Consider the following 22,238-nt stretch of genomic DNA (forward strand, 5'->3'; position numbering starts at 1 on the left):
AACGGGTCGGGCCATGGTGAACGAATTGGTATTAATTAACATAGTCAAGGGCCCGCCAAGAAATACATCAAGGATTAAATATTGGTCCTCCAAAATGGCCGTGAAATTTGAAATCAATAGATGGGATCTTTGAAATTGTCAACCATCAATTATTTTTTATCATTTTATAAAAAATTATATTAATAAGGATCAAAATAACAAAAATATCCTCAATTTGACAAACAATAAGCCAAAATGATTTGACAAAAAATTGAGACTATTTTTATCATTTTATTCTTATTTAATGGAGATTTTTCGTAGAATGAACAAAATGATTGATAATGGATAATCTCATGGACCACCTCTATTGACTTCAAATCTCAAGGACCAAAGTGATGAGTTATGTAAATCTTAGGAACCATTTTGGCTAAAAAACCTTAAATATTAGATTAATCACTGACTGGGTTGGAATCCACGACGTCATGCAATGGCTCAATTCCTTTCCACCACTGTGGTAAAAGACCACTTGCAAACATCAAGGATTTCAGTTGAAAATTTTAAATTACTGATATTCGAAGGTAAGAACTATTACTTGTCAAATACAATAGACTAGTGGGATTTCCTTACGCTAGGAGTCATAAAGGGAGCCGGATCCCCTCCAAATCATTTGGAACTGAGCTTACTCATCAAATGATCTGGACCATTGAAATTTGACTAACAGTTACAATTATTATAACTTTTAGAAGGATCTCCTGTTTGTAGTCGTTTGATCAAATTTCAATGGTCTAGATCATTTGATGAGTATGCTCAGTTTCAAATGATCTGGAAGGGATATAGCTCTGTCGTAAAGGAGCTCAGGCACATCTATCAACTAAAGAGTACTTCGTCGAGATTTGGAAAGTCCTACCCGATTCAAGTTATGCTTTCTTTAGTGGTTGGTTAACAGTATTTATCATTGCATCTAATGTCCCAAGTTCAAGTTTCACTTTCTGAAATCATTATTATTTGTAACTAAAAAAGAATATATTCTTTTTTGTTGTTTGTATTGCAAATTAATCTTATGATAAAATTTTTGGGGTGTGACCAGTGACGAAGTCAAGAATTATCGAAGGAAGAGATGAAATTAAAAGCATAAAGGATTATAAATAAATAAAATAGACAACCAAATATACAAACAAGTTACAATTATTATCAATAACGTTTCATATCATGCAAACATGGTATGGTACCTATGTAAAAAATCCGAGATCACAAAAAGTATGAGGTCATGAAGATCAAACATAGTATAGTACCCATGTAAAAAATCACAATCATTAGTCCCTAATTATATATTTTTAGGCATGACACCACAAGTCCACAACCATCTTGTGATGCACTGTTAGCTTCTACTGAATTACTTCACCAACAAAATTCCACTTAGAATTTCTCATTCAATTAACACTCTAACCCTATTATAGAAAATAGAAAACTTCATTTTAATCATTAGCAAAGATGACTTTTAGATTAAAATCTTCAGGAATATCAAAATCTAATTTTAGTCCCTTGATACATTAATAACCTCATTTATTAGTTATATTTTTATTTTTTAATTATTTCTCTTTTTTTCCTAATTTTTAATGTATTAATTTTATTTCATTATAATTTTCATTTTCATTTCATTTATCGTAATATATTTTGTTGTAAACATTTAGATAAACTAATTTTTGTTATACAATATATTTCGATGTACTTTGTCTTCTTCATTTAGGTACATTAAATTCATTATAATGCATTTCGGTGCATACATTTAGGTACATACATTTCAATACAAACATTTAGGTACATTAATTCAATATAACACATTTCAGTACTAACATTTCGGTACACACATTTAGATATATTAATTTAATATAATACATTTCGGTTCATATATTTCGGTACATACATTTCGGTACACATATTTTGGTACTAATTAATTGAGTCTTTCATGTCACATCCCGGCCCGGGGGGGGACCACTTCCCAGGCCCGCTTCACCACCGTAGCACGATATTGTCCACTTTGGGCTTACCATTCCCTCACGGTTTTGTTTTTGGGAACTCACGAGCAACTTCCCAGTGGGTCATCCATCATGGGATTGCTCTAGCCCCCTTCTCGCTTAACTTCGGAGTTCCTACGGAACCCGAAGCCAGTGAGCTCCCAAAAGGCCTCGTGCTAGGTAGAGATGGGAATATACATTTAAGGATCACTCCCCTGGGCGATGTGGGATGTCACATTTCAAGTTTGAAGAATGTTAAATAAAATTAATAAATTAAAAAACTCTTTTTTGGTCAAAAAATAAATTAAAATTTGTATGTTAATAAATTTAAATATTTAATGGGAGACATAAATAAAATGCACATTAATTATTTTGAATTAATGACACATCAAGGGATTATAATCAATATGTAATCTAATACCAGATTTATTTTAAATTTCAATCTTCTTGAATGATTAAATTTTAAAAAAAACCCCTATAGAAAATATATTATTAATGATTTTAATCATTGCACAAAGGCTTATATTTATACAATGTATATATTTGGTATACAAGTAAGAATCTTATTCTATATAGGTACAATCAAAATCAAATTACAATATTAATTTCTATTCTTAGGAGTTACTATTGTCTTTGAAAAGATTCCTTCTCTAACACCTGAGTTTTCCACTCATATTTTATACGACAGTCAATTTTCATCGAAAATCTTTGCCACTTAGCACAGGAAAATAAAAAATGAAACATAAAATTTTACATTTTTCCTAGTTTAAACAAAATTGATATCTTGTAAAATTTTATTTGATTTTACGATAAAATTTTTATATTTATTTTCTTATAGTTTTCTTTTTAGATGAGACCAGAAGAAAAATTGGTTATATTCATAAAATACAAATCATGCTTAGCTTTACGTCTATGCAAAAACAATATATTTTTAGGGTATGATATTCACACACCTCATTTTACTTTTCACAAACCTTTCTAATTTTTGATCATCGAATCGAATGAATTGAAGAAAATCAACGGATAGAAATTAACAAATGTGTGTAAGAAGTAAAATAGATTGTGTGAATAGCACATCTCTATATTTATGGAATTCATCGGCGGTCCCAACAATCTCACATCTGATTGGCACTGCTCCATTGAGCGCATCTTTTTATTCACTATTCGTTTTAAATCCCAAGTCCAAAATGGCAACGTTTGGCCTGGGGGTTACAGAAAAAATATATAACGCGCAGCAGCGCATCACGCAACAAAGCAACCAGGACCAAACCCAACCCAGATTCTGGCAGTTTCAGAGGGGCGGAATCCTCACTTTCAATGGCAATTTCAGACGAGGACTCCTACTTACTCCTCTGTAGCTTCACCAGTGGGTGTGACATACACCTATATCCCCCTTGAAAAAGAAAAATAGAGGAGGAGGAACATAGACATTACCTCTCTTGAAAAAAGAAAATACAAGACAAGGAAGGGATGGACATACTAAACCCCTTTAAAATAAAACTTAAAAGTAAGAATCTGCAAGACAAGCTGCAAAACAAAAAAAAAATCCAAAAAAGACTAGGTAGAAAGGAAAACCACACATAAGGAAGGGGAGATAGATCTGTAGGCCGGCATGCCTAAAAAATCTGAGTGCAGAAAAGAAAGAACTATAGAAGAAGCATAATGACGAACAAGTGAAGACGAGAGAATCTCTAAATTGGCTAATATGTAAGCAACTGCATTCTCTTATCGAGATATATTAGAGCAACGGAATACCATGCATTGTAATCGGAAAATAAAATTTCATGCATGTACAGTACATGCGTATGTGTATGTATATGCATTGTATTTAACAAATTTATTACATTATCGAGAATCAATACAAAGTAGTGAGAGTTTTCTCGGCGGCTGATATTCAAAATTTAGATGTAGAATGTAGAGGAGGTTTTCCGGGGAACAAGACGAGTTGTACCTTGTGTGACTTTCAAATTATCAATTTACATGAGCCGGTTTTCCATAGCACTGCCAATGAAATTTCCTTGTCTTGACCATGAGAAAACTACATATACCATTATTTTCAGCTGCAACTCCACCATTATTTTCCGAAATAATTTTTTAAGATGAATAAAAAATTATGATAAATTCTCCGCAATGAGACTTATATATTTTTGTTTTATATATTACGATATATCTTTGGAAAATATTAAAAAATGAGACAATTTCTTAATCTTGGGACAGAAATAAGATATACACCATGCACACGCCATGCACAACAATCGGACAAAAATAAGATTTTTCCTACACCTTGAAATGACCAAATTGTCTTCTCATATAAATAGGTTATTCAAAAATTTCAGCCTTCATTTCTCATTTTGAAGAGAGAGAAACAGAGAGAAGAGAGACAGAAAATCTCTTTCGCCCAATTCCATTTTAAAGAAACCTAACCCACTCATCTTTTTCATCCAAGAGCTCTCTCTAACCCACCCATCTTCATCCAAGAGCTCTCTCTAACCCACCCATCTTCTTCATCCAAGCTCTCTCTTTCTTTCTCTCTCTCCTCTCTCTATATTTCGAATATGCACAAGAGCTCTTTCTAACCCACCCATCTTCTTTGATTTTTATCTTTTCATTTGTAGGTTTTGTGAGTTGGGTTTGCTTAATTTTGTTTTTTGATTGATGGATTTTTGGAGTTGAAGTAATTGGTTGGGTGTTTCTTGGAGGAGACCCAAATCCTTCTCTTCCTTTCTCTCGCTCCTTTCTCTATATTTCGAATATGCACAAGAGCTCTCTCTCTAACACACCCATCTTCTTTGATTTTTACCTTTTCACTTGTAGGTTTTGTGAACTGGGTTTTCTTAATTTTTCTTTTTGTTTGATGGATTTTTGGAGTTGAAGTAATTGGTTTGGTGTTCTTGTAGGAGACCCAAATCCTTCATTTTTTCTTTTTTCTTTTTTTATCATTTCTTCGATTTATAAGTGGGTTTTCATTTCTTCTATCTTCTCCCTCCCTTTGCTCTCTCTCTCGGTCCAAATTTACAAGCACTAAAATAGGGTTCGGCTTTTGCTGCAATTAAATGAAAAAAAACGTAGGAAACGTCAGTTGCCTTTTGGAGAAGAGATAAATTTGAGGGAGAAGAGAGAAATCAGAGTGGAAAGAAGGAAGAGAGAAGGATATAGACGAAATTGTTTCGCGTACTCGTTCGCTTTCTTTGTATTAAGTTCGCTCATGTACTGTATTTACACGACATGTACATGACATGCACATCTTATGCTCACAAATCTGAGTTCAACCCAGAAACCCATAGCTTACAGCTCTCTCTTCAAAATAAAAAATAAAAAATGACGCAATCAGATAAATGACCCTTAACTTTATATGAAGAATCGAAATCCATTAATTTGAATTTGGTATCAAATTTGGTTGGGTTCAAATATTTCAAGCATTTGAAAATTGCAGTTTGAATGGGCACGAAAGAACCCAACTAAATCAAATGAAATTGTTTCACGAACTCATTCGCTTTTTTCGTATTTGCAGAGCTAGCCTCTAAATCAAAGGAAAAAGTAGTAAACCATGTCAACGCAAAGAGTATCAAAGATGTAAATATGCACCATATACACTATATGCACACCACATGCACATAATATGTACAATACATGCACATGATATGCACAGAGCGAGAGAAACTTTAACGACAACATATTGGTATAGTGGATACAATTAAAATATAATTGTTACGTATAAGATTACAGTGACAGTTTACGTATATCAACCACCACTTAACCGTGCATGTGGAAAACATGATACTCGTTGTTGTTATTTCATGAACACACATGACCCTTAATGTCCTCTAAGCTTTTTTATTTATTTATTTAATTTTGTTTTTCGTTGAGGCCAACTAGGTTGTGGTCATACTCGCTAAATTTCGGGGCACAACATATATGCATCATAACTAGTGAACATTCTCTCTTCTCATATTAAGATGTAGCCATGCACAACACATGCATATTATGGAAAAAATTTCACAAATTTCTAAAATTGGACACTTGAACCATAAATTTTTTCATCCCAGTTTTCTAGCACATCAAAACTTCAAATTTTATTCCACAACCCATACGCCCAACATGAAACACAAACACTAATTTAACTTATAAGTATTAATTCATCTTACAAACAACCTATTTATTCCATAAATCATTGATGAAGGAACTTGGAACTAAAAACCCTACCTTACTATGTCTGCAGAAGCTTTAATAGCCCGAAAAAAATGGAACTTTCCGGCCAAAACAGAAAATATGGTACAAAACCCAGCTCACACTTCTCACCTCTCTCTCACATCCTTTTGTTTGAAATCAGAGGTATGAGGTCAACCCAAAACCCAGCTCACTCTTCTTGCTTCTCTTTGGACTTCCCTCTTTTCGAAATCAGAGTTCAACCCAGAAACCTAGAGCTCACAAAGATCTCTCCACAACCCTCTCTTCCAAATGAGAATAGTGATGCAATGGCTTGTGCATGACCAGTTTGTCCTATTTTTGTCCCAAAATTAAAAAATTGTCCCATTTTAGGGTATTTCCCTATAATTTTTTTTGTTAACATATTACAATATATTTTTAATTGTCCTACTATTACGTATTGTACTTTAGTATTTAAAGATTTTTCATATCGTAGTGTCATGTCACAACGTATCACTATATTCGTATCTGCTTCATTGGATAAAAATGAAACAATGCCCCATCTAATTTTTGTGCAAGTGCAAGCAATAATTGTTTGGGTTGAAATGAAATTCCCCAATAGAAACAAACTAGAAATTGTACCCGCGCGTTGCTGCGAGATGAAAAATTGTAGGAAGAATTATGCAACTTTATTCTCTCCATAAAACAAATACAACAAAAGTAAATTTTTTATAATTAGATAATAGAATACAAAAATATCAATGTGGCAAAGTAAATGTAAGTGGTGAGAGAAGCTATCCTAATTATAACTTCATTTTTATTCAACAAAGGCTTGAACAAAGAAGCAATCATTTCTACTTTGGTGATTGAGCATGAACTTTAGCTCGGTAATTAGAAACTGAGGGCCATTTCCTCGAATTGGCTACCTACAAAATCTCCAACTTAAAAAAAACATGACATGATACATCAACAAACTTTCTAGATGACACCGAATAAATGTTGCTATTCCAGACACTAAAGTCTAATATTACGGAATAGAATATGATTTAAAAAAAGAGTTACTGCTGACACATTGTCGGTCTTCCTTTCGAGTATTCCTTCCCAAAGTTCCCATACTATGTTCTCAAACTGCTTCTCTTTCCAATTTCTATAACATCTTTAAAATTCATTTTAAAAAATAGATACATAAATTGAATTTTAAAAAATAGATACATAAATAAAACGCTTAAAAGCAGGTAAATAAACACTTTAATGAAGAGGAAATGCAGAAATAGAACCAACTAAGCCACAGTCCAACTTCCACAATTTAATATGGGATATGATATCCACACATCATTCTTTACTTCTCCCACACCTTTTCAGTTTTCGGCCGTCGGATCGGATGAATTAAAGAAGATCAACAGACAGAAATTAACAAGAGGTGTGTGAAAAGTAAGAAGGGGTATGTGGATAGCACATCCCTTTAATATTAGCCTTCCTGAGGTTTGCAGAGACTAAATTTGAAATAATTTACCAAATTAATAAGCCCTCAGTTGGACCATGGTGGTAATCATAGCATATATTACCACCACATTAAACCGAACATTTGTAAACAAAATATGCAATGCAAATAAACTCACAGAAAAACCTACCAAAAAACAACAAGATATCATTTAATTGTGAAATAAAACTATAATACTATAAAAATAACTTATTGAAGACCCATATCTATTTATTTCACCCAAAATGATTAGAAAGAAAATTTATGTGCGCAAATCACTAACCTAAAAAATTCAACCCCTAACATTACTGGAATTAATTGATGTGAAAAAGAATTAATTGATCTGGAAAAAATAAATAAATAAACTGAAAATTGAGAATTGGGTCTGACAAACTCCTATGCTTCCTCTTCCACTTTCTCTAATTAAAGTTCACTTTTCTATTGAAGTCGTGTTAAGTTTAAATAAATGTCAAAATGGAAGATTGCTTGTTCGATGTTGTGCCTTGCTTTCCATTCGGATCCTTCTCTTTCTCCTCCTTAGAGACTCTGATTCGAGTAAGTACAAACCCGCAGCCTCAATATCTAAAAGAATGTCCATATCCATTACTTAAAAAATAATTTTCGAAGTAAGTAAAAAAAAATCTTTTGTATGCCTATCACCTTTGCTGGACCCAATGTAGATTGAAGATTCCTAGTATTTCTGCGCTCCCTTCTGGACAGGCACCCAACGCCTTCTCAATTAAAAACACGCAGAGCTTCTCATTCTCAGCAGGATCATACACTTGTGGCACTTTTTGTTCAATGACCAAAGTACCATACAAAACTTGATCTAAGGCAAGCGTAGCAAAAACTTGATCATAATTTTCGAAACAACGTAAAAACTAACACTATTTTGTTGATAAAAATTTGTATGTAACACCTCAAGAATATTAAGATTATATGGTTTTTTCAAGAATCAGAAAAACCTAAATATATCCCAAACGATGCCAAATTTTGGAACTGCTTTAAACCAACCTGCCATGAAATTATAGCTGCTTGAGAAATCTTCTTCAAATTAAAACGGAAGAGGCAGCACGTGCAGTCTGTTTCCGTTGTGCCTCTAATGTTGCTTCAGCTTTCTCCCTTGCTTCTTCACATGTTTCCATCCCTGAATTGCACTTGTCTGCTTCCTTTTGATACTGGGATGCAATCTTCTTAGCCTCCAGCAGAGCCATATGAGCTCGTTGCTGATTTTCCAAAGCTTCAACTCCTAAGGAGAATTCCAGAGATCCGCCCGAGAGAAGCAGAAGAAGAGTGCCACCCATCCCCTTCCTTTCTACGATGACGGACACGCGTACAAAATGGTAAATTCCTGATTCTACTAAACAATACACAAAAAAAAGTTGAGAATTGTTAGCAAATGAAGGGTAATTACGTCAAAACACTGTTAATGTACAGTGCCTTCTGTTGAGTTTTGAGTTTATGCATAATTTGTCTCCAGCAAGGTTTGTATTTCCTTTTTATCAATTTCCATTTCCTTTTCACATTCAAATTCCTACTCCTACCATCAATTTCTATTTCCTTTTCACATATGGATTCCTACTTCCCGAATTTATCTCGAGTATGGTTTGTATTTGGTTCCTAGTTAAAATACGACCCCTATTGAAATATTAATGTGTGCAGTACTGCAGACCAATTTGCCTTTGGCTGGCTAGGTTTTTGGAGCATTGGATAACCTGCAAAACAAGGGTTTTGGCTAGGTTTTTGGAGCATTGGATAACCTGCAAACCAATTTGCCTTTGTCGATCAGTTTTCCCAGCTGCTTCAATGAAGAAACGTGATGAATCATTCACAGTCCATGATGCGGTTCACAAAGGAAACAATCAATTGCTATGGTTAGAGACAGGTCAAAAACAATCCTTGATCGAGGGCCGTATGCTACACGAAGAGGTCCTGGTAGAATTGTCTCAAAACTACCTGCCAAGTCTGTGATTAGGTTTACATGTGTCTCGAAAGGGTGGTATGCCCTTACCAAAAGTTCTTATTTCATTGCTAGACACCTTCGTCGCTCTCGATCTGCAAACAATCCTTGTTCTCTCCTAGTCTCGGGAATTAGCACTGAGAAATATAATTATAAAACCCTTGCAGTCTCATTGTTTGCTGACGAAGAAACAACACTTTTGAATTTGGATGTGTCGTTCCTCCCCAACTATACAAGCTTGAGGTATGAACCTTTAAGGTTAGTGGGATGGAGTAATGGTTTGGTTTGCTGTTTTTTACGAATTAAGAATCAGAATAGCACTGCACAGGTGGAGGAGGAAGCTGATGTTGCCACCAAGTATATGGAATCAATACGAGTATGGAATCCAGCAACATAACAATTTAGTATGGAATCAATACTAGACGGCGTCCACAACGCATATGGGGTTGCTGTGAAAACTATCCTCTCATAGGTTTTGATTTCATGCAAGAGATAAATCAATCCAAAGTGGTGAGAGTTTTCCCGGAAGGTGATGGCGATGATCCCGTTAATGATGATGGAAAAGTTACTTTTCGAGCCCAATTGTTTCTCCAAAAGCACAAATTCGTGGACAGAAGCCAAAAACAAATTAGAGCTGCCTATCATGTAAAACTTGTATAACATGTTTCGCGACTACCTCAAATGGAGTGTTTTATTGGTTGGTACAGCAGATAGGGGCGTGTACTGTCTTGTGTCGTTCAGCTTACATGGTGAGGTTTTCCATGTGAGGCCTCCACCAAAAGAATTGTGTTGTCCTGAGGATGGACACGAGTATGCTTACAGGATACCATTATTGCTGCAATTCTAGCAAGTCTTCATCAGACGGAGAATATTTCATCGAGGCCCTCTGGGTGCTTAGTAGTAGTACTGCTAGTACTGCTAAAAGCCAGCTTGGGCTGAACAGCTTAGAAGTAGATCCAAAATATATTCAGGATCCCGGTTTGTAGGTGTTTGGAAGGATCGACATATAATGATAGTCAGCTGTCAGAAAACTTGATTGTGTATGACCCTAGAAGTAACACAAAAGAGAGATTCTCAGTCATGGAGAAATGAACAAATTTCGGACAGGAGTGAATTATGTGGAGAGCCTTGTTCCAGTCTAGGTGGGGATAATTCTATCTTGTGTGTGGTCATGCAGATGATCTCCTTTACTAAATTTTGATGTTTTGGTGGTTGTTATTGTTAAATTCTTTGACGGAAAAAACAGAAGGGAAAAAAATTGTTAACATGTTCATCCTTCTACTAGTTTCTTCAAAATTTATTTAGAAGAAACTGGTCCATGCGGGCTCGGCGGATTTCCCTTCACTTTAATATCAACAGACAAGCACTCCATCCATCCGCACATCTTTTTCCCAAAGCCCTAGGGCTAACAACGAATCTTTGTAGCACAATTTGTAGCAAGTGATTCCGCACTCTCCGTTCCCTTTAGTACAATACTACCATGTGGCAATGCCAAATGGTGGTACTAACCAATGTATTAAAAGCGTAAGGCGTGGGCGAGGCGTCCGAATGATAGCCCGACCTAGGCGTGAGGCGAAGCCTTACGAGACCTTAAATAATAGGGGACATGTGAGAAAAATAGAGGAAACGGGTGAGAAAAACAAATCAAACAGAGACTCTTGGGATTTTAAAAATAAAAGAAAAACAGACTTGGCCAAAACGACGTCGTTTTGGGCCAAGTCATTTTAAAAAAATTAAAGACTTAGCCAAAACGACGTCGTTTTGGACCAAGTCTTTAAAAAAAAAAAAAAAATTCCTTCTTCTTCGCGGTAGTCTTCCTCGTGAAGACGCCGCACACCTGCAACCCTAAACCCAGATGGCAGAGCCTGAAAACAAAGCATTCTACTTCGATTTTGGGTCGCAGATGGATCTAGGAATGCCCGCCAACTGCCTTTAGGCACGCCTCGGCCACCTAGTCTCGCCTCGACCACACCTCGGCAAGTTTTCGTCCACTCCCACTAGGTAGAGGCGTTATCACTCCCGCCCTGCCTCCAAAGCCGTCTAGGCGAACCTCGGAGCACGTCTTTTAAAACATTGGTACTGACTAATCAAATCGAGACACGTAGACTATTGAAAAGTGAATCTACGAATTCAAAGAAAAAAAATCTGCAAATGAGAGAACGGGATTGTGAAAATCACTTCTCCCTTGGAAAATTTGTTAGTCCACTTCAAACCCGTCACTAAATAAATAAAAACACAAACCACTAATGCATATTCAACATCCAAATAGTAGTTTTATTGCTAGTTAGGAAGATCAAGCCTTGAAGGCGAACTATGCACAGTCAGTTCAGGGTTCAACCATAAAAGGCATAAAACCTTCTTAGTTAAGCTTTTAAACAAAATAAGCTCAGTTTACGGTTCTCCCATAAAAGGCATAAAACCTGCAAAGCAGATTCCATGGTTTTAAAGCGACCAGTGCATCTGCTGACTGGTGGAGTCATAGCCCCTGGTGTGTCCGAGTTCCATGTGTTGCTGCCTCCTACCCTGTTGAGACAGCTCCAGCACACCAGAGTACTGACTGCTAAGCGGCTGCGAGATCTGACCGAGACCCAGATCCGGAAGCATCCCGAGTGAGCTGCTACCATTTTCATTTCCCTTGAAACCCCACGAAGTGGTCGGAAAGTGATTGGAGGTTGCAGAATGAGGGACTGTTTGAGCCACAGGTACCCCTTGAGTGTTCATCAAGGAATTCATCCCAGCACCCGATACTCGGTTTCGAGAGCCCCATGGCTGATTTGACAGAAGAGAGAGAGCACAGCTTGAGTCAGTGACTACTGTGACGCATTCTCCTGGAGGAATTCCAGGACCAGGATAACTAGTCCCGCCTGCTGAACCTTGTAGGTAAAAGCCGGATGTAGAAATCTCAGAGTTGCTCTGCCACGGCTGTTGTAGAAACTTCCCTGCGTCATTGGCATTTTGATTAACAGGTGCTCGCTCAGAAGTTCTCGTTGTCGTCCATTCATCCCTCCCAGAAAGCCTTGGGTATGCAGTGAAGTCCATCAGAAAGCTTCCAACTCTGTTGCTGTTTTCTATCATTTCAAGTAGAAGATTTTGTAGCAGTTTATAAGTAGTGTAAGAGGATACGCACATTTGACAGGTACAGAGTGCAACTTATGATTCAACCAATAAATAAAAAGAGCTCAACAAATGATATGATGACGTCTAACCGTAGAGAGACGACGAAAGTCTGCCACGCGCAGACAGTATGGATCCTGGTTGTGGCTTTCTACGACGCTCATTATGCCCAGCCAACCGTCTACGACAACTACGTTTTCCTTGGTCAAATTCAGGTAGTAAATGAAACCTGAGAAATGCAAGGTAAGAATATTGTTTATCATTAACGTAGGGACTGAGCTAAAGACTTGAAATTTGTAAACTAACAAAAGCAAAAGTAGACGGTAACTAGGGTTATTTCTTTTTAATGTTCTAATACAAATCTAATCAGAAGAACTGCCCTCAGCGAAAAAGGCATTAGAAAACATACATTTAAGAACATCCTAGCTGAAGTACCGACAAAAACAAAATCAAGTGACAATACCGTTTACAAGCTTGCTGCCGCTCCACAGCAGTAAATGCTGAAGCAAAGTATTTACATGACATATCTAGCAAATAGTATAACAGCATAGGTGAAGGAAATATACATGCTCTCCTTCAATAGGCACGTAATATTTTGTTTGTTAACAGCAGACCTACCATCACATGGATCCAGTAACAGATTGTGAACTCTCCAAAAATATCACACTCAAGAGGATTTTAGGGGACCAAAATATAAAAGAACCATCATAGAGACTAAATGATCCAGAAAACCATCTACTACCACAGGTAAATACATCAAATGCTAAATTTCAACTTGTACTTGAACAGAAGATTTGTAAAGAACGTCGTGGATACCGTGGTTATCAAATCAATCACAAGGACTTTTATAACTCTAAGAAGTGGCACAACAATGAAAAAGAATTAATCATTTGTTTCAACCCAAGGTGTTACTCAAATCGCTATTGCTGCAAGCAGTCATGAGTCATAATTTATCTGGGATGAGTAATATGTTAAATGGTACAGCTCCATGAAAGTAAACGCAAAGCCCCCCATCAAGGTCCAAAGCAGCTAACACACAGAAAAACATTATCCAAAGAACAAGATACACACACACATATATAACACAATACACTCACTCAAACAAAAGTCAAATGGGAAACAATCACAGCTAAAACACAAAGAACCCCACCAAGCACCCACCAAAAACTTGAAACTGTAAAATGTAATGTGCAATTGGGGTTCCTCTGCAAATAAGTAAATAAAATAGCCAGCAATGAAATTTGAAAATTTGATTGACCTGCTACACTGTTGGCAAAACCTCTGTTCAAGACCAGCAACAATAACAGTGGGGGTTTTAGAGTGCAAGCCACAGACTTTGTGCCTGGAATAGTAAGGTTTGGCACCACTCAGATCTACCTCGCAGCCCTCCACCTGACACCGCGGCGGCTGACCCAAATTTCCGCCGCCCCTTTGCTTCTTGGGCGGCGTAGCCCCGGCGGAGGAAGACCCAGCAGCAGACCCTGATGATGATTTGTGCAGAGCTCCACAACCCCCATCCTCAAAGTAGATTTTCCGGCCGAATTTCAAGCCGTTGAGTGACTCAGCGGAGGAGTTGGGCGGCGAAGAGGAGGAAGAGCTCCCTGACTCGGTCATAGAGCTCGAGCCCATATCCATTATTGTCCTCTACAGCCCCTTCATAATACTACTTTGGGAGGGTCATCAACTGATAGAGAGATAAGGGGTAGTTTGGTTTGCTTCTCTCTCTAATGGAGTGGTAGTGAGAGAGTGATAAAGTTGGTGAATGTGGAGGGGTAGTGAAAAGCACACACCTGACAGTGACCCATGCCAGCTCTGAGCCAAAGAAGGGGCGGAGAGAGAGAGAGAGAGTCTGTTGGTGCAAATTGTGTGAGTGAGAGAGGGAAGTGGTACACATTGTCTGGGAGTCTATGGTGACTGTACAAAAATAATGCAGCAACAGTAAAGTGCAGAATAGAAGAGAGAGAAAGAGAGGAGAGAGAGAGTATGTACTTTATGGAGCTTTCACTCTCTCTCTCTGATGAAGAGGCACCGAATCATCAATCAGCTTTACGAGAAGCTCCTTTTGCGCGCTTGATAATTACTACTACACAAACTCACAACTGTCGTTTTTACAGATCTTACAAATCTCTCTCTCTCTCTCTCTCTAAAGATTTTTAAGCCTTTTGCTTTCTTTTTTGCTGGGATATGGGTGCCCATGTGCATGACGATGCATGGGGCCCATCATTTTTGCCTTAAGTTGGTGTCAAAGGTCTAATTTGCCCCTGTTCTCTTGATGATTGTGCTTTTACAGTGATTTGAGTAGATATTTTTTTCCCAATAATCAAATCCCCTCGTGCTTTCACTTTTCCTTTATATTTTATTAAGTCAATTCTACACCCTCCTAAACATAACTTGGATAGTGCGAATTGCAATTCCTGCTTTTATCTAATTAATATGATTTTGAACATTATTTGGTTACTATAAATTTAGTAGCAACTCCTACTACTTTATCTAATTACAAATGAACATGTGTTTAATATGTATTTATAGTTTTATTTATTTGGACGAGTTTTTATCTGTAATTGAGTAGAAACAAGAGCTACAAATGAATTTACAGCAGTCGAGTAGTGTTTTATGATTCTTGGCTACGTACATGTCATGTCATGTCTTTCACACACAATAATCAAATTGAATATGATTTCGATACATATGAATTTGAATTTTAACTTTGATTCTTAGACAACATACAACAATTATTTTGGTAGTGTGAGTTTAATAGAAATAACAAGTCTACTTCCTAATTTATGAGAAATTTTTAATATGCCTCGAATATAAGGTGGTATTTTATATGTCTTTATATAAATTGAGGAAAGTTTTTTTTTTTTTTCAATATATTAAACTCACTAATTGGAATCACTCTCTTGTACCTCAAATTTTCCTACTCAGTATAGAAGTTTGAGTCCTATAAAATTAGAATCAAACTCAATTAACATGGCCAGTGTGAAAAGCCTAACGAGTCATTTTTCATTGCTACAAATTACAATTTGATATGTGTGTAAAAAAATTCTTATCTTTTTTTAGTTGAGTGATACCGTTAGTGGATTAAACAGTTAGTTGTTAAGGGGAGGAAAGTTGGTGGGGATTGAATCAACACTCGAGTGTATAAGTATGATTGTGTTCTGCCATTGCAATAAAGCGCCATATGCTGTGTGTAGAAAAATTTACTTATGGGAATGAAACTCATTTTCATTTATATTGGAAGGCCTAAGGAGTTATTTTCCATTGCAGATAAATTACAATTTAACATACATGCAAAGACTTTGTGTTTTATGATCTTAATGAGATACTTTTGTACACGGGAAGTCATGAATCGAGAAGGGGAAAGGAGTAAGTATGAAACTGATTAGCCCTTTAGTTTAGCTTATTCTTGATTTTACAAATATTTTTTTAACAAATGATATTTATCTATTCTAATGGTGTGAGAGAGTGAGCTAAACATCATAATGAGCTAGTAATAATATGATTTAAATTAATTTTAGTTTGAAACTTATACTTCTATGTACATACTACTAAACGCATAGAAATTCAAGAAATCGACTAATTTCTATAATCACATTATAATAAATAAAAATATTTTAATATCAATTCTCAAGCATATAAAAATGTATTTAAATCAGAAAAAGGCAATAAAGAGTTATTATTTTTGGACAAGGATTGTCTGCTCTCTCACTTCCAGTGTCCTCTTGTGCCCTTCTGTTTTGTGTAATCATGATTAAGCCACGTCAACATTTTATATCGTTTTTTTTATAGAGATAATAAGACAAAAATGAATAGTAATATAAAATATTAACGTGGCTTAACCGTAATCACACAAACAAGAGGACACAAAAGGACACCGAAAATAGAAGGACAGACAATTCTTGTTCATTATTTTTTTTCTTGTCTCAGGTGCAAGTACAATAGTTGGTTGTGACAAGTTTGTTGGTTAATAAAAGTAAACAAAACATATTGTCCATACTTTAATAGTAATGGCAGGTTAGTTGTTAGTTGTTACTAGGTTTTTTTGGGGGCCAACTGTTTCTAAAAAGGGTCACAAATTAATTTACATGTACTTGCAGATGCAGTAGGACCTTCCCCAGTCACCAATATATCAACCTTGTACTGCAGTTAGCTTAGTTAATTAGAAAAAATAAAGTTAATTAAATATGTAACCCAGTGCAGTTAGTTTAATTATTTAAAATAAAGAGCACTTGGGAGAATGATAGTCTTCACCTTTCACATTGAGAGATTTTTCATGTACTATGAACCCAAGTTTGTATATTGTATGTTATAATATAAATAGCAAAAAGTATATTTTTAGTGTTACTTCACTTATATTATGGCATATGATCCGGCTAGTATTCCGAACACATTTAAAAATTTCTTATTTAATTATAAACTTTATTGGTTTGAATATGAACATTGTGTCAAAAAAATTCTGTAGTGTTTTTAGAGTATTTTATACTTCTGAAATTTTAATCATTAAACTTTACCATTGGATTTTAGGTATAAAAAATACCTTGAAAAATTGAAATATACTAAAAAAATCTCTACTTCCTTCTTCAATGAGCTATATTATGTGCGAATATTTCACACTGTTTCAGTTCGTCCATGAGGGACAGTCATGTAGATAATCCCCAACTTTGTAAGATCACAACATGGATTTCATACTGTTTAATGTTTAAAAGGTTAGATTATGGACATGATTTACATTCAAATTACGTTCGTGGTTGAAATATTAGAGGTCCTGTAAAACTATAAACGACACCCTCCTTGACATAATCTTTCAAGAAAATACTAAAATAAATTTTTAACAATACACAGATATTAGAAAGGAAACCTATAACTAAAACAAAAGTAAACTTTAAAACTACAATTCATTTTCAATTTTTTTTTTTTAAAGGGACCAGTTGTGACACACCCTGATCGGTCTCGATAATTTATTCATATTTTTACCAGTCATTTACATTTTTGACTACGTCATCTTCCAGGTGTCGGGCAACATGCATCGACATAGGCCAAGATATGTCAAGTTTGTGACTTTGCTACAATAATTAACTCTTTTAGAAGTTAAGAAGACTCAGAAAGGCATTTTAATCTCTTCTGACCACTATCGAACATTGAACAACAACCAGTTCAATTTCAATAACCATATCAACAAAAACTTTGAAACATCTTTGTGTAATCACTTGTGGCATGAATATTTTGAAGGGTCGAATATTTGGGGGTCCTATGTTTTTGCTCCTATATATGGCACACCCTCGTCCACGCCTCTGCTTGTCACGCTAACATGACATGTCAGCTAGGCCAATAATTTACTTGTAATGGTTCATATCTCATTCTCTTTCTATCCTCTCTTATCATTTTTACCAACTTTATTCTTTTTCGTCCAGTAACAAATAAATAATAAATTGTATGTAACAGGTTTATCGTTATATAGCGTAATTCAATAATGCAAATTATGTGAATAAAATTTGTATTATTAAACGATAATATCATTGTGATGATGAATCTGTACAATATAAGTTCTCAACTATTAAAGGTTCTCTTTCAATCAGGTGGGTCTACAGCTACTTCGTGTTGTAATCAACTTACGTCCCTGTCACCATTAATTCACCCATAATTACACTACTAGTTAGAATTTGTTGAAAGCATGACTTACTATTGTTATAAAGCTCACGTATATAAATAAGTTGTTATTTTACGATACATTAGTATATGAGTTATATTGATGTTGAACCGCTAGATTGAATAAGTTAAAATTCAATCATTTAATACATCAGTATATATTTTATACACCGCTACATTGTAGAATTTTCTTAAATCTTATTCCAAGGGTAAACCAAAGGAACTAAAGAAGGGTACAAACTGTCACTTGGTATTAAGCAAATAGTCAAAATCCAGCAATTAGCCTTGAATGCCCCGTTAGTTTCCTGCTACCAAGGCTCATATGTATCTTATTGTTCTAACGAGAAAACCAATGTTAAAAAGATGTGAAGATTTGTCTCGTGCTCTTGTACAGGTCACAATCCACTCAGCCTTGAGTTGTTCCATTTCAAACTTGATATCAATTGGAGTTTGAAGATTTCTGCTGGAGGAGAAGGCAGTAACCTTATCCGGAGAGGATCCTGTTAGGTTTTTTTTTTTTCGTTTGATAAATAATAGCTAGAAAGCGACAAATATTTTTGTTGGAAAATAATAAGGATGTGACATTTTCTGGGGATGTTGCCATGCGAGACTCTGAGAGATTGTACTTTGATTTTTTTTTTTTTTTTTTTTGTTTGATAAATAATAGCTAGAAAGCGACAAATTTTTTTGTTGGAAAATAATAAGGATGTGACATTTTCTGGGGATGTTGCCATGAGAGACTCTGAGAGATTGTACTTTGATTCTTTTTTTGATATCCTAGACTGCTCTGCAGATATCTTGGCTAGAATCTCACTCTGAATTCTGAACCCTGTGAGTGTGTGAGGTGTCGGACTACTTTTCTTTTCCATTTCCAGTGGAACTACTTGAGATCAGAGCTGTGTTTGGAAAATGGGATACTTGATGGCCTAAAGGAGTCGAGGTTGGTAACTAGGGTTTCAGTTTGTTAGTTTAGTTTTGGTTACAATTTGGTTGGGCTTCAATGAATTATTCTTTTTCCTTTCATGAAGGCTATCTATTGAATGAAAAAGAATATTTGGTGGGAGAAAAATTTACATGAAACGAACTTATTGTTATTGTAGAATTCTATTTTAATAAAATAATAGCATGCGTCAGCACATAACATTGTATTATTAGATTAAAATGTCAAGTGATATTAAACTTGTTTCTATATGAGCTGCCCTCCTTCAGTAGGGATATCACGTAGCTAAGCTTGTCGCGTCATCTGAAAAAAAGAGTTTGTGTAGTGTTCGTGAGAGTGAGTGAGTAAAGCTAGAAGACGAACATCTACCCTACTAAAGTCTTTCCCTCGATCCCATTATTGTCAACTAAGGTATTATCAGTACTCTACAAAAGTTAATCCTACACTCTATCTTTTATACAAACATAATTGAGAAAGACACTCTTGCCAACAGATGACTTTTCTGAAGGATCAATATCTAACTGGATACACACTTCAACTAGCCAACCTGCTTATAAAAGCCAACTAAACCTCTATTAGAATCAATCATGGCAAATGACCAACTTCAATTTTTTAGGACAGATATATCTCGTCGTTTATTGAGAATGAATTCTACATTAATGAGAAGAGAAATTTTGCATGTGTTTGTAAGTAATTGAGTTACTCTACTTTTCATATTGCTAATTGATTTTATAATGAAATCCTAACTTTTTTTTTATAGTATCAGAGCAGATTGTCTAACGTATAAAGCCTAATAACTTCACGTCACCAGAATTGTGTTAACCACATGTGAATGAGCATGTTGAGAATAAATTCAACATTAATAAAAAGAAGAATTTTACATATGCTTATAAGTAATTAAACGACTTTTCATATTACTAATTAAATTTATAGTAAAATCTCAATTTTTTTCCTTGCTCATATTCACTAAAACCGTAGAATAATAATTAGATTATTTAGACCAAAAAATGGTGAGTAATCCATGACGGTGTGGCAGGTGACTGTCCTTTTGGAGGCCGAGGACCCTAACAAGTTAACAGTAGTTGAACGGTCGGTTATCATTAATCCCAGAAGCATTGCTTCCTCATTGGGGAATCTTAAAGTGGGTTGGTTTCCTATTACGATTCTTTTTTCTCTTGCTATGTTTGGTATAAATTGTTGTTTTTTTTTTAGGGACAAAATGCTTTTATCTTGCTGACTGCCATAAGAAACCATCTCTCCATACAGTAATTCACAAAAGAAAAAACTATCACTGAGCCGGTTTTCTTTCCTCTTAAAGGAAGAATATGGTATATGACCATGTAGGAATATTTTCTTTGCAGGTTGGTCACACTTTCCAAGGACTAATTAGTACAAAGCAAAGCAAGATACAGAAGTACTAAGGATCCTTTCACAAATCGGAACTGTTAATAAATTTTCTATCACCTCACAGTTTAATGTCAATTCATGTGCTAATATTATAAAACATTGTATCAAAACATGACATGACAAAGAATTCATAAAGAGTTCTATATTTAAAAGAGTTTTCTTAGCATTTCTTGTAAATAAAAATAACTATCAAGTAATCATATGACATTTTGACCAACTCCAACCCTTATTGGGGAATTATAACTACATACTTTTTTTCTGCACTTAGACCATCTTCAACTCTCGGATTAAAATCTAAAAATTTAAGTTTTAATTGAAAAACAGTTTTTCACCTCCAACCCTTCTGGGTTAAATTTTTAGTTTGAAATTATTAAAGAATGAGTTTAGACTAATTTATTTAAGGTAAATTTTTTATAAAATAAAATTACTTAGACTATTCTAATTTAATTTTATGAACATTTTAACTTAAAATTTTTTAAATTTCAATAAATATTGAAAATTTACAAATTTTATTAAGAAGAAAGAACAACACACTAGCACACTTAATTTTATTACAAGAAAAGACCAACACACTAGCATGCCCTTGCTCTTTCTCAGTGGCATATATGCTCAACCAAATATTTTCAAAGGGTGTCATCGCCTTCTAGAGCTTGAATCCTATGAAGACGTCTCATGTACTCATTAAGTGTGACCTATCTTGTCAAGTATCGTATGTGCTTGCATCTAGATATTCCACGTCCTCATCCACATCTCGTCAAAATTCTTTCAATTTCTCTGTACTCATCTTCAACAATCATATTGTGCAAATTTATGCATCATCATGATTGAATGTAGGTCGTCTATATTCTAGAATCGTGCAAAACCTCCCTCTAACAATGGTCCATCAAGCTTGTAAGATTTCGAACGCTCTATCCACATCTTTCCTATACAACTTTTGTTTATGTAAAAACAATTTCTTCTTTGCACTATCAAGATGGGAATAACTTTTCACAAATGTAGACCAACTATGATAAATATCATCAATTAATTAGTAATCTAGCACATGTTATTACTATTTATACCGAAACTCATAGCCTAGAACCGAAACCGAACTGCAATTATAGGATTCCCGAATAATTTTCAGGAACTCGGTGTAGTTCAGGACAATTGCAGAAATCCAAATTCCAAAAATCAATTGCAAAAATCAAATCCAAATTGTAAAAATCCTAATTACAGAAACCCCAATTGCAAAAATAAAATCCTAGAACAAACCTTAGTTGCAGAAACCAAATCCAAATCCTAGAACCCAATTTTCACACACCCTAGAATTCTAATCTTAATTCGAAACAAAATTGCATCAACCAAAGAAAATTAGTTCGAACCAATCTGATGCTACTTCTAATTCTGATACTAGTGAGTTTGTGCTTAAGGCCATATTTTTCCTCCTCCTTCCTGCTTGCTAGATCTGATGAACGTGATTTTCTTGTTGGTTGTATGGTGGGTGGAGCGAGATAAGAGGGTATGGTGTGGTAGTCGGAGTTAAGACTCGAAGAAGATGGTGGTGGCTAGGTT

The 22,238-nt window shown here is 35.2% G+C and overlaps 1 protein-coding gene across 1 annotated transcript; it reads right to left on the reverse strand.

The window, feature by feature from the left end:
* Nucleotides 1-11,833: 11,833 nt before the first annotated feature.
* Nucleotides 11,834-14,566, reverse strand: LOC137745607 (squamosa promoter-binding-like protein 9). Its single transcript, XM_068485582.2, has 3 exons — nt 13,953-14,566; nt 12,787-12,923; nt 11,834-12,648 (listed from the first exon to the last, which is right to left on the reverse strand). The coding sequence occupies exons 1-3, from the start codon at nt 14,327-14,329 to the stop codon at nt 12,023-12,025; spliced, it is 1,140 nt and encodes a 379-aa protein (XP_068341683.2). The 5' UTR covers nt 14,330-14,566; the 3' UTR covers nt 11,834-12,022.
* Nucleotides 14,567-22,238: the final 7,672 nt, after the last annotated feature.

Source organism: Pyrus communis, chromosome 12 (assembly GCF_041283825.1).
Source record: "Pyrus communis isolate YQ-2024b chromosome 12, ASM4128382v1, whole genome shotgun sequence".
Taxonomy (NCBI): Eukaryota; Viridiplantae; Streptophyta; class Magnoliopsida; order Rosales; family Rosaceae; genus Pyrus; species Pyrus communis.